Source organism: Mizuhopecten yessoensis, unplaced genomic scaffold (genome assembly GCF_002113885.1).
Source record: "Mizuhopecten yessoensis strain PY_sf001 unplaced genomic scaffold, ASM211388v2 hete_36193990, whole genome shotgun sequence".
NCBI lineage: Eukaryota > Metazoa > Mollusca > Bivalvia > Pectinida > Pectinidae > Mizuhopecten > Mizuhopecten yessoensis.
Genome location: NW_018485974.1, coordinates 1 through 13,835, shown reverse-complemented (window position 1 = coordinate 13,835; position 13,835 = coordinate 1). Strand labels below are relative to the sequence as shown.

General features: G+C 33.2%; 1 protein-coding gene across 2 annotated transcripts; it reads right to left on the bottom strand.

The window, feature by feature from the left end:
• Nucleotides 1-3,565: 3,565 nt before the first annotated feature.
• Nucleotides 3,566-13,809, bottom strand: LOC110445057. Of its 2 annotated transcripts, none has more exons than XM_021489414.1 (6): nt 11,678-13,809; nt 10,691-10,818; nt 9,616-9,703; nt 8,677-8,836; nt 5,543-5,642; nt 3,566-4,858 (listed from the first exon to the last, which is right to left on the bottom strand). In XM_021489414.1, the coding sequence occupies exons 1-6, from the start codon at nt 11,842-11,844 to the stop codon at nt 4,788-4,790; spliced, it is 714 nt and encodes a 237-aa protein (XP_021345089.1). In that variant the 5' UTR covers nt 11,845-13,809; the 3' UTR covers nt 3,566-4,787. The 2 variants fall into 2 exon arrangements, with proteins under 2 accessions (XP_021345089.1, XP_021345088.1); XM_021489413.1 differs by having other exon boundaries at nt 3,568-4,858; nt 8,677-8,839; nt 11,678-13,808.
• Between the last annotated feature and the right edge of the window lie 26 nt (nt 13,810-13,835).

The following is a 13,835-nucleotide window of genomic DNA, read 5'->3' as shown; positions in this document are numbered from 1 at the left end:
AGTGTCTTCTGCTTTGTCGACGACTACCTCCATGTCAATCTAGTTATGATCTAAGTAATGTGACGTCCTCACATCGGGAACTCGTGAAGTGACAAAACAACCACAAGGCTCACTAATGACCATAATAAAAGCATCGACCTTCATATCGTAGAAAATATAGCATATTTAATTGTGAAATCATGATGGCAACCATCGAACTCGTCAAAAGCCTACATAGACCTGCATCGCTAAAGTCATGGTATTCAGAGCAACACTTATAAAGCGAATAAACTTCGACATGTAAACAACGTGGGTCTGGAAAGTGATTAGTTACCTCTAGCATTGAATCAAGGACACCCAAAGACCATTGCCTAGAGTCATTGTTTTAACAACAAACACTTTGTAAGAGGCACAGTTCAGTTGTTAGGAACATAGACACAAGCCAATGCTACTAAATGAAACAACTGAAACGATTACTACGTAAATGCCTTTAACTCCTGCAAATTATATGCATCATTCAGGAACCAGTTTTACGGCAGCAGACTTTAAATATGCTTTTGTTATTTACTTTTATTATAAACCTTCAATCATAAAATCATATGATATGATCAATGAAAAAACTATATATAATACATTACCATTTTTCTATTGTGACGTTTGGTTATTTTGCGGAGAATGGCAACATCAGTAATATCCGAAAGGCTGCATGCACTTTGCAACCAGACATGTTATGGGTGTTGAGTTTTCGATACTTTTTGATCACATGATCTGAAGATGTCTGCAGTCTAATTGATCAAGAATAGTTTGTTTTCTTATCAACTTGCTACAAACAATGTAATCAGCCTACATATCATTCTAGATAACATTGATTACGTGTTGTGGTATTAAGGTGTGATTCAAAATCGAATTTGGCAATCTGTCTTCTTTTTATGTGAGACGTCTTCAATTCTCTATTTCAATCAGAACAAACATGAAACATTCATGAGCACATTTTAGTTATGGTTTATTAATGTTCCTGATTACAAATTTTAGAAGACTAGTTTGTCCTGATTAGGAGTTTCAGCTTGCTATGAATTCCTCCCTATTTATTTAACCAAATGTGTTTAAATTGTTCCTGTCATTACCCTAACTAGTATAATGCTGTGGGTTAAATCTAGGAATCTAATAGTTTTTTCTCGTAGCAGGTATTTTGTGATTTAGATTTTAGAAGTGTGGTACAGAACGTTTTACATGAGAGAGATTGTGTTTACACATCATAGATTGCTATGTACGGGAGATAACCCTATGACACAACACATATTTTTTTTGCATTTTCGTACCTAAGAACACAATATCAATGCTGAAAAAATACACTGTCATGGTAAGTATTCTAACATATCCGAAATAAAACAGTTAAACAATATTGATTATAGATATGATTATTTTGACCGCAGAAAATGTTAGAAAATAACAGCATCTATGATTAATATTTGTGACTCGTTTCTTTTGCGTGTGAAGGAGTATCATTTTTCGGTTAGTGCCATTTTTACAGGTTTTAAATATAGTATTTGTATAAATCATGTTTAAAATTAAAGAATTCTGCTTGTTCTTAAACCCCCAAATAGAAATGCAAGAAGGTTGGTAGCATGAAATACCAAAATATTAAGTTTTACATTTCATTAAAGGTTTGAAGAAAAATGTATTACAAATATCCATACAACACATTGAAATCTAATGACATTCTCTGGGGTGCTTCTATGATTTAACTTCCTTTCCTAGGTGTTTTTTTCGTCAATGTGATGTTCAACATTTTGTATGTCAACGCAGGGACTGCAATATGTGATATAAGACAAACCTTCCTCACCGCTAATATAATATATATTTGGATAATATAAAAACCATCGCAAATAAAATTTGATTTAATCAATCTTTTGAATAATGTGACGAGGAGGATGCAAAACATATATTCGCATAGAATTGTTTTTTTACAAAACAATTGTACTTTATTTCAACGAATCTTCAAAAATCCCGCAACAATCTACTCATCATTTTAAAGTGTACTTGGGGTGTGGATTAAGTATTTTATGCCACGTAATGTTTGTCTGCTGATGTTTTCTTGTGCATTATTGGTAAAGGAAAGCGTTGAGTAGCGGAAAGTTCAAAATAACATCTGACGTGAAGTTTACGTAGGATCTTTAATCGGATAACCGAGCTTGTGTTACATACCACACTCAACAACACATGTGGACTTAAAATCTTATTCACTTCGCATTTTGGCCGTGACAGTCGGGGTCAATACCTAGAGGAAGCCTTCTTGGTAAGAGATCTCTTAAATTTTACAAATTGCCTTTTTAACACAGTTCTGGATAACGACAACAAATCTACATGCATACATATTATATAGTGTTACAACATCAAACATATAGTTCTAAAGTACATCAAGTGCTGTACCCGGGCAATCCACGACCCCTCCGGCCAAGGCCTTCCCTTGCCTCTCTCTCCGAGGCTCACATTACCGAACCTCGAATCCCCATCCTAAACTTTTGACTCGGACTCCTTACTCTCACACTACTTATTAAACCTTTCCAAATTGCTTTAACAATCTATACAAAATAACCTATTTATAAGTAGGTACCACCTATTGTGCGTCAGTCTTACTTCTTATCTAACTTCTAAGCTGACTTTCTCCTTCCATATGTACCATAAGGCAATGACAGTTACCCTGTCTGTTTTTTGGAGCTCATACTCTAGTTCCTATCTCTACGTCACCCTCGACTGACCTGTTTCGCCGCTTGATGGATAGCCCTACAGCACTATCTACAATTCCCCATTCCCCCTGTCACTCAATGGACATTGTAACCAAACCGTACAATTTGACATAAAATGTACTTTTGACCAACGTGCTGCTCTCTGTTGATACCAAGAATCCTACATATTGTAAGATAGTTCCATTCTGTATCAATTATCAGCCTTACACTTGTTATCCCCGTTATTGAAATATAAACAAACGAAACGAGTATGAATTGTTTTGGGCTAATCAAAGTGCATCCGTCTACCTAGATGTTTCCACATACATCTGCGTTAAACTAACACAATACGACGTGTGGCTCACAATCAGCCTGTAGATTTATTATAAAAAGGAAATTTAATATTTCGGACTTTTATTGTCACCTTATCCATCTATTAACAAAAGATCTTAGGGTAAAATGGCGCTCAACTTATAGCATCGTCATATAAGCTATGCAAGCTCACGAATCATTTCTCTCTTTTTTATCTGGTGGATTTAAAGTCTGGAAATGCACCCTGTGTGGTGAACTGTGGATTAAAGGTTAAAAAAATAGGATGAGAGTTTTCTTGCTGGAGATGATGGGCTTAAAAACGTCGAATGGATTTTCAAGTAGCCTTTTTTTCCCAAATTTTGATTAATATTATGAATGTTCATGTAAATTATCTTTTTTAATTATGCATGTATTTGCTTTGATAACCAGCTGAATTTTCCATTATTTGGCGAATGCACTACTCATGGTATTTGATCATTAACCTAGTTATTTATTGTTTCTTCAGGATTGCGTTTCTTCCATTTTTTAGAATAGAAAAAAGCCGATTTCAAGATCGTTTTCCCCTTCACACAAGAAAGCAAATTAGCTTAGCCAAACGACATCTTGTCGATTCATGTTCCAATGATTTTGCAACATTCTAGCCAGTTATGAAAATAGTGAAAATATCGAAAATAACTGCATATTGATTGACGGGCACTTAGCAAACCCATTTAAATTATTGCAAAAATTGAATAAAGAAAAACGCCAAAACTATCGTGCAACTTCGATATATTTTTTTTATAATTTTATTAAAATTATGTCCTATTAATTTATTTTACATGTATTAAGAAAAAGTACTACGCCTTAACTGAGGGCATTCCAATTCAGAAACTGTACTATGGCGATATGGAATATTTTCAATCATTAGAAATGATCTGTAAAAAGAACGAGTTGTAGAAAAACGTAATTGATAATGAATTGACTGGGCTGTTTAAACAACACCAGAATTTCAACCAACTTGGTCAAAGGACGTGGCATTCTGGATAACAAAATTGAATTGACCGTTATAAATATTGCAGTTAATCATTATATGACTGTCAGTTTTGTATACTGTATACAAACCATGTGATAACATTAATATGGCAAAAGTAAGTTATGAGTATCTATTTCCTGTTTTATTAAATACGTCAATAATTATGGTGATTATTAGACAAATTATAGTTACACTTGAATAACCATCATGAACGTTTCTGTTTTGAAAAGACAACAGATTGAAAAAGGAATTTAGGTTCTTTATTTTAAGCAATTTTAACCCTATATGTTTGATACATTTAAACATATCGTTGCTCTGTCTACAGTATCCTTGTAAAAATGTAAGCAGACCTTAATAAACCTGTTCAATTGTTTTATGTCGGATTTTATGCAGGACCTTAAGTACGGAAGACGTTATGAAAATTAATGCATTTTATTTAGTTTGTACATTAACACATACAAAGGATTCGCATCTTGTATCGTGGTTTCACGTACATTTCGATAAATATAAATTTTGGAAACGATACTGAAGAAAGATCAGTCCAAATGTTCACGGTCACATGAGCGAGCTGCTGATTTGTAACTTACTTATTTCAAATAGAGAGTCAAACACGACACATATAAGAGTAAGATGACGTCATTACCAAAATTACGTGACAAATGATAGACGTCGCAGACGGCCACTGATATTATGAGGTGTTCATAAAATGGTCATGCAATGTCATTGAAGATATATTTGAATAGAAGCACGAACGGTCCTCAATGGAACAAATACGTTGTGACGACGACCATGGCGATTGTCACTATCTGCTTCCCAGTGGTAAACAGGCCTGTAATAGAAGCAAACGCGACTTGACAGTTTTCACAATATATGTTGTAAATAGTAATAATGATATTTTCATGATTTCTTATACGTTTTAGATATTATTATAGTATGCTTTTATGGTGCAATATATGTTTGAGATATTGACTTGACGCTTCTTACATATGGAAAATGATAATGATAATACATGTAACTTTACAATTTCACTAGTGTGTTTAATTCCTTCAACCATGACTGCAGAATCATCGAAAGCTATTCGTAGTTAAGTACTTATACGTCGTTAGATAAAGTTGCAGATAACAAAATAATAAAGAAATCAGTTAACAAGGTATGCCTGTCAAATGTAGAAAAACTAAAATAGAAAAGTAAACAGATGATCGGGTGGTCTATCTGGTATTCTACCACGTTTGCGATGTAACGACACTTCTCATTGGTTAATAATCATGAATAATTTGACGAAAGACCATGCACGTGCGTGTATCCTTTTTTTCTACATTCCAAGGCTTGAAGTGGTAAAAAGATGACTCCCAAAAATATCCAGGTTAGATAAATTAAATAGGAAAACTGTCCAAAGGAATAGAAATAATAAAAACGAACAGCGTGTTGTAAAATGTAGACGTATATTCCACCATTAGAAAGGCACATACTTAAAGTAGGTTTTAACAAATAAACTTGATCAAAATAGCAATACCTTTTGCTCCGTTTGCTGAACGTTCAAACAATTTGTCTTTGACCTCAAACTTAATGCTGGCGGTTTTTAACTGTGATTTGATCCTCTTCCGTTTACGGGACTACGAAATAAATAAACTAGAACATTATACCACTATGCAGAGGAGATTAACAATGTTATACACCAACGTTTATTATAACATTGCGACAACAAAATAGAAAAGATAAAATAAATAAAGTATACATTAGTAATATTAGGTTTGATATGTTGATAAATATTCTTATGATTTATAAGGATCACATAGTTATATAGGGTTTTCTACCCATCGGTGGTTGGTTATCAGTTAGTATTGCTTTTTAATTTGTTAAAAAGATACGAAGTTTATCGAATGTCTTTCACAATTTGAAACTTAACTAACGAGAGTTAAATGAATATAATAATCAACCATCACGAGTGTGAGGACCTTTTCGTCCACAACGTACAGCTATTATGCAAATAAAAACAATATGTTTATCTAAGGAATACATTGTTTCTGTTTCCATAACTGCCATAAACCATGAAGACACAATTAAAGGTGAAGTTGTAAAGCATTATTACCTGACGTCATAATTAGAAGATTGACCAGTAAAAAACGTCCAGTGTGTTTCCCACTAGTGGGTAACCAAAATTATTTATCTAACATGGAACTGTTACAGTGAACTGAGAGCAGGAAACATGTAGTGGTTCTGGAAGTAATACAAATAATCCCTAAGGTAGTCCACCTGTCTTCTTAAAACGTATACAAACTTGCAACTTTTGTAAGTAAGGTGTGGTCAATTATAGTAAGGCAGTTAAAATAGTCTGAAAAACGTGGACTTCTGATGTAGAATCCAACAGACTGTAGGTATATACTTGAAAATTTTACTATAAAGTTATTTTGACGATGACACAAAATCACTATCAGTATCAGGAACGTATTCACATTCTTTAAGATGTTAATGATTAAAATAAGTGAAAAATGTCTTGTGAAGCACAAAGGTGTCAATGACAAATAGGAGAACAGGTAAACTCAAAATTAAACATATATCGTTAATGGACAACTCATATTATCGAGATTATTTAAGTTATGGTTCTAAGGTAAATGAAATTCGTGTACATGACTAGTCACAGAGCGTTTTCGTTATTTGTATATTTGGGCTTGTAATTTGTATTTTAATCAGAAGTGTAGGAAACGTAAGTCATTGCTTACTGGTTAGTTGATTAACGCGGGTCAATATTGTTTTGATTGTTCGGTAATCCTCGGAGTTTTGTAGTTAGTTGGCTTGTTCGTTTTAAACATCTTAAGTATGCCATTTAATCTGGGCTTCTCATTACAATTTACTGGATAACAAGGGTTACGCTCTTTGAGGTGAATACTTTTCATTTAAACTATGCACATCATGCACGCATATTAACAGTATATAGTGTTCTATTGTTGAATTTACTTTATTTACCTTAACTAGATTTTTTATTATAAAATATCCAGCGTTTTGCGTCATAATCTGGATTGGAAGTTTTAGCGGTCTGGACTATATTTTTAGTTCATGGCCAGTGTCATTTATACCTTCATTTTATTCAGGCAATGAACACAAAAGTGAATTTAGCTGTTTGATTTCGTTACTCAGGAGACACAAAACATTGCTGACGTAGCGCATGTACCAAAAGGTTTAAGCAGTATTTTTTTTCAATAAAAGACGTTGGTCGCGTGTGTTAGTTGAATCTGGTGTATTTGTCATTAAAAAACAATGTTCTTTATTAGACTAAGTCTGACTCAATATGCAATATAAATGTACCAAAATAGTTCTTACTTATATCGATTAACTTCCTGTATACTTCTGCGGTTGTTATATATTCGTTTACATTATGTCATAAAAGCTATTATATCAATATGTTAAATGTCTGGAGGTAATTTCATTCCTTTAATCAGTGAGAATCTTCGTAAAATATATGAATTGTCGTTCAATTTGAATCGCATTAATGGATATCATATCAAAAATTGTACCTGCCTCTTAATAAAACAAACAGCTACGATTTGCGAGTCTGATTTAAGGGGCAAGGTAGCGATGCTTTGGGGTAGCTCTCAAGATTCTATCTTTTTGGTCATACATAGTACTGCAATGTCTTGTGTCGGGAAACATTATATAATTGTATATTTATAAACTAATAAAGACTCATGAAGTGTAATAAAACAAAGAAATAAGGGAGATAACTCCGTTAGCATTATCCATTTATAACGGAAGTGTTGCGCGCAGATGAAACCAGCATGGATGACTGTTGTTTTTATTTAAAGGCTTACCAATCAGGTTTTTGAATGTTTTGATTAAAGCTTTAAATGTGGTAGATTATAGCTAAAGGATGATAAATTATAGCTGAAGGGTGGTCTATTATAGTTTTGAGTGTGGTATGCTATATCTATGAGTGTGATATACTATAGCTCTGAGTGGTGTTTTATAGTTGCTGTGAATTTAAGGGGTGTATTTTATCAATCTAATGTGTATGTTAAATTTTCATCATAAAATGTTTATCAATATCATATTTTGAATAAAACAAAAGTGCCAAAAAAATTAAAGACACAACAATTCCAACCAAATGTGTTGTTTAAACCATTGAGTTATTCATTTAATCACACGACCACCGATCTTTAACTATATCACCATGAAATGTTAACATGTCATCAGAAAACTAAATGATACAGTTCAACGAAACAAACGTTGTACAAGGATGGTTTAACTTAAAATATTCAAATCATGTTGGAAATAATATGACCTATACTGCTTCTTCTTTCTGCTTGTATTACGATATAACATGCGAAGGCATAATGTTACTTAGTTGTTAACCATACAACCGTTTAAAGGTTTTATTTGTGTTTAACACTAAATCAACAAAATATAAAGGAAATCGCTATATATATTCAAAGAATGCAGACTTTCAAATCCAATCGTTTCTTCTTTGCAAAATAATCACTATAACAACGGTTAAATTAAGCTCCTATCTGTAAATATATTGATATATATTTCACATCTTATATATTTATCTATTATTATTTGTTTAACAGTGAATTATCAATTTGATAAAGAACATCGATTTTATTACATCAAAGCTAACTATCAGAGCTGATTCCACGGAAATAGACTTACAGTCGAGCATGGAGATGCACAAACTTCAATCTGACAGGACAGGAAAACGATGTTTGATGTCACAAGTCGGAATCCAGTTAATGATGCCATTATCGGATGTGTGTCTACGGCATTTTTGGTATCATTCGTTATATTGGCCAAAATGCCAATTGAATGACCACTGCTGAAATTGTAAAGACGGCTGATAAGGGTAATGTAAATGCATATTTAACGCAAATATTCTTACCTATCTACTACAAAAATCTATAAATGCATCATCATTTCATGTTGGAGTTGTTAACAAAGTTGTATGTCCCACACAAGGTTAACACCATATCAACATCTGGGTTCCGTAGTTACATGTAAACCAGTAATACAACTAAGTAATCTAGATGTTGAGTCTCCATTGTTTATATTATTTTGAATTACCTTTCGTAATGGGGCTCTATTGAATACTGTTGGGTACCCATCTTGATTTCCTACAACAACCCATCTTCGACCGAATACAACTATGACGTTTGCTCTCTCACACTCCGATATGAGTCCCATTTTAAATTTAAGATCAGTATTTGGCAATGTAAAAAACATGCATCTATGAGGGCATGGCATGCTTATTTTTTCTGCCTATATACGCAAAATAAGCATATACTATATATCAAGATATGGATTAAAAATCAAAATAATATGAGCATATATGAATCCCTGACGATGAGGTCGAAATGAAAAAGGCGCGGTAATTTTAATTTTCAATCTCAAAGATCTTATCATCTGAAAATGTGGTGTTATATTTTGTAGAACGGATTAAAAAAAATTGTAATGAAGTTCTGACAGAGGCTCTGGAAGGAAAGGACATTTCAGAAATGTATTTTTTTTTGTTCATATGAATGTTTTCTTGATTAATTCTTTAATAAAAATAATTTCCCTGAAGTGACAACGCAAGATGACAGGGAAAATACATACGCTGTCGCCGCATCGTATATCTTTACTGCTTGATACATACTCCGTGTTCCGGCTGCTTCACATGACTTGATCAGCAAGAAATGAGTACCTTTGAGATAAAAAAAAATTAATCTCATTTCTCGGCATATGTAATAGAATCATCAGTAGCCTAATTTATTTTGCTGTTTTCTATTCTGTTTTCAGAACTCGCTTAATGGGGAAAGAATACTTTTTTTCAAAACATGTGCTTTTGTTTTATTTCATAGTTGTAGGAAATCTAAGTAATAGGTGTAAAATTGACGTCATATACGGTCGGACCTTTGAGAGAAATATTAAAAGTGACACACTTGTAAGAAAGGATGAAACAGTTTATACAATGAAATCCAATTTCTTCAATCTCAAATCATTTATTTATCCGACAAGAATAACGATTATTCGTAATATCTATATTAATGTTTAGGGCAAAGACACGACATTGTGTTATCACTTTGGGTTTTGTTCATATAAAACATGATATAAACAGACTTCTAACTGATGTACTTGATGCATACTGTGACATCAAAAGTTGGCTTTCAATATAATTCCCAGACAAAGTACAATCTCAGGATCATCCTGTAACTACATATTTAAAACGTGGAATTTTTCAAATGGCGGTAGCTGAAGAATTAAAACATTCGAAAGATTATTTTTTAAGTTAACCTTACTATTTTCAATCAGTAAAATGATTTATTCCATTCAACTAACTAATTTGATTCCTGTATAAAAACAAAACATTTAGCAATGCTACACCCAGTTACAACAATTAGAAACTATTATTTGCAACCTTTCGAAGGATCTATTTGTAATATCGAGTGAGCTGAAAATATGCTTAAAAAGTGCAGTCGAGGGGATACGAGCAACAAACTAAATGTTATTTCATATGGCATAGATAAAGTAAAATTTCACCACAAAGAACTTAACATGAACAGTAAAAGGAAATTATTGGTGATTATTCTTAATCTCCTTGGAAAAGTGGAAACAGTGATTGCAGATGTATATAACAAGCCTTAGCCGCTTTAACTTTACACCTATAATCATTTATCCGTATTTTACTTACCCGCACCAGAAACGTGCAATGTATACGTTTGACCGATTTCGACAGTCGCAGCTGCAGTATTATTGCTATTAGTTAGGTTCATTTTCAGTGTAATGCTTTCCATTGCACTTAAGGTCTTTTGTGTACTCCTGTAAAATAATTTACGTAAGAAATGCACCACAGGAGAGGCGGTTAGTTCAGATATAATAATTTCATTTTCAACAATACTTTAATCTAACTGTTCAATTTCTAATTAAGAAATTAAAACATGAAGTCGTATTTATACACAGTCTGCTTTTTTACAATGTATTTTAAATAGGATTGTTGTTTGATATTATAAAGAAAACACAACTCGTCCGTCATCTTTCAACAGTTATCACAAAATCATGATTTTAGAGCAGTTTCCTGAAACCCGAATCAACTGTGGCTTGTATGTATCGTATGTTAGGAAAGCAGGGACGCTACCGTCAAGAACGGGAACGTTGCATATCATAGTATCCTCCTGCTTATCGTACAGTTTAGAAGTACACAGTCCCGTAGGACATTATGTAACTAAAATTCTAAGGTAAGCAACAGATCTGTCTTTCATTCACACTTGGGAGGATATATACGATCGACTGAGTTGGATTCCTTGTTACTAAAAGATAGGCTATTGTCCGCAGTCCAAACAAGTCATTTATTAGATTCAGCCTCATATGAAAGCAAAAAGGCAGCTAAGTAGGGGGCGCAATTTGTTTCCATTGGAATGCCGAAAGTATGCTCGAAAATCTTGCAACCGAACTTAACAAAGGTATTGTGACTCCGGGATTCAATCGATCACACTATTTTATCATTTCGATATCTCATCTTCGCCTTTGTCGTGCTTTGATATTTTACAAAGTTTACAACAAAATAATTGAAAATCATAATTTATACCGCCTTTTGTAATTTATTGGAACAGACGTTCCATAGGCTGGGAATACATGTTGAGACAAAGAAGTCGTATTTATACCATCAACTTATACTTACCCAAGTTGGGAATCTAAACGGACAGTAAAGACTTTTGGATTCTTTAAGATGTTACAAGTTAAATAAACATCTTCCATTTGCTGTCCGTCGCCAAACACTATTGCTGCATTTGGGGCAGGGATATGTGTCATGTTGTACATAATAAGATGTACTGATGATCCCTGCATGAACAATAAACAAAACTGTATTCCAATGTCATATTTAAGTTTATTTATAAAAGCAGATTAAGTGATACTTGCAATAAAGTATAGTAGTGGTAATATTTTCATTTTATTGTGGATCATATAAAAACATTTTTATTTGTTAAAGATAAAGGAGTCAATGTTAAACCACATTAGTATCTTCGGAAACAAAGGTAAAGTATAACGGCTAGTCAGTTTTTCTACACAACCCAATTGACGTGTAAATTGTGCGATGATAAATATTACCATTTTTTTATGTGAACTTTGCACAAAATGGAATTATCAATACAGCATACACACATGTACTTCATATTTACAACCGTTCTATGAATTCGATGATCTGTTGAAATACATAGTGAAAACAAGATTGAATCCTAATGGGCTAAGGATACTCTTAATGCAATCTAGTGTGTATCCCTTCTTCTGTATGAAAAAGGGATTTTAAGATTTTACTTCATACCCTCGAATTACACAAAATGAAATCCTCTCAACTCAAGGATAGCTCTAGAAAAAAATTGGTTAAAACGGCCCGCAAAATTGAGGCCCCTTTGCCTTTTTTAGACCCAATTTGGTTAAAAAATATGTATCATTATGGTCATTATACTTTCTCTATTGGGCCCCACCACTTCATTTATACCAAAGTGAGTTCCCTTTGTCAAAGGATGACATATATTAAATTTACAATAATTTTATAGATGTTCCCAAATCTCCCCCTTAGGGCCCAGTCCTTCTGTCCAAAAGGGGGCATACCCTCAGTTTATACAAAATTAAATATCCTTTGGCCGATGATACTGCAGGCCAATGTTAGTAAAAATCAACTCAGTCGTTCGGTACTAAAATTGACGGACGGACGGACGGACTGATTACGGACGCCGTGCTACGGAATAAGCTCATCGTTCCTATGGACCAGGTGAGCTACAAATTGAATATGTTGATGAAAGTCATACATGTAAACATTGTATTTGCTAAAGGTTGCACTTTCATGTTTAAAATGTACAGACATATATGTAACAATAGGGAAGAGGAAGTTGCCTATGAACGCTTATCACAAATATAAGACTTAAAGCTACAGCAGATAAATTGTTCTTTAACAAGTATGTTATGTAAACCATAATATAATATGTTCAGCTACACAGTAACGGTCATCTAGGGAACTGATCTTTTACATGAAGCGTCAATCTCCTTGTGCGTTACACATGACATGAAGAAGTATCAATTAAGAATTATGTAAGCAGACATGCCTCGTAGGAAATCTTTTTATCTGCAAAATGACTAGTTCGTCCATTAAGGTACTTAGGTCAAATTATTGAAAAAAAATCAATTTATAAGATACCTATTTTCCAATGTCCTTCACTTACACTTTGAGATATACATTAAGGAAAAAGGAATATCATATACTGACAGCTCGGATTATCAACTAATTACAAATTGTCTTAATGCTTTTTTACGTATTGAAATAAATTATGTCACCATAAATTACATTTACGCATAATTTTAATTGGGTTAATTATCTTTGTAAAAAAACAAGGAAAAAATTGTTATCTTATTTATTTCATCGACTTATCGGTTTGTGAAAAATGTGTAATCACACTGCATGATTCTAAACTAAACCAGTACGGATATAACTGTCTGAAAAAAAGTAAAGAAGCGATCATCGTTATTCAAAAACGTTCTCCTTGGTGCAGTTACGGATAGGTATTCGTAAACTGAGTTTGATACCAAAGAAAAAGTTCGAAACGATTTAAACCGGTTTTCGATTGTCTGGTGTTCTCTTAAAAGGAATGTACCCTTTAGTCAGTGTTTTCTTATTCGATGAGCGCAAACAAATTGTAGAAAAAAATAGAAATAAAATCTTATCAATGCGAGGAAATATTCCTGACATGAAGCCCATCAAAAATCATTTAGGTCTCGTGAAAAAAAGGTAACAAGAAGCATGTCGACAATTATGTTGGACTTTTGGAAAGCTTTACAAAGGA

Bases quoted from the DNA above. Each gene is read 5' to 3' on its own strand.
- LOC110445057 (XM_021489413.1), bottom strand. From the start codon at position 11,844: ATGCAGGGATCATCAGTACATCTTATTATGTACAACATGACACATATC. The intron at 10,819-11,677 runs GTAAGTATAAGT...ATTATTTTACAG, and splicing joins CGTTTAGATTCCCAACTTGG to GAGTACACAAAAGACCTTAA. The intron at 9,704-10,690 runs GTAAGTAAAATA...TTTATCTCAAAG, and splicing joins ATTGCACGTTTCTGGTGCGG to GTACTCATTTCTTGCTGATC.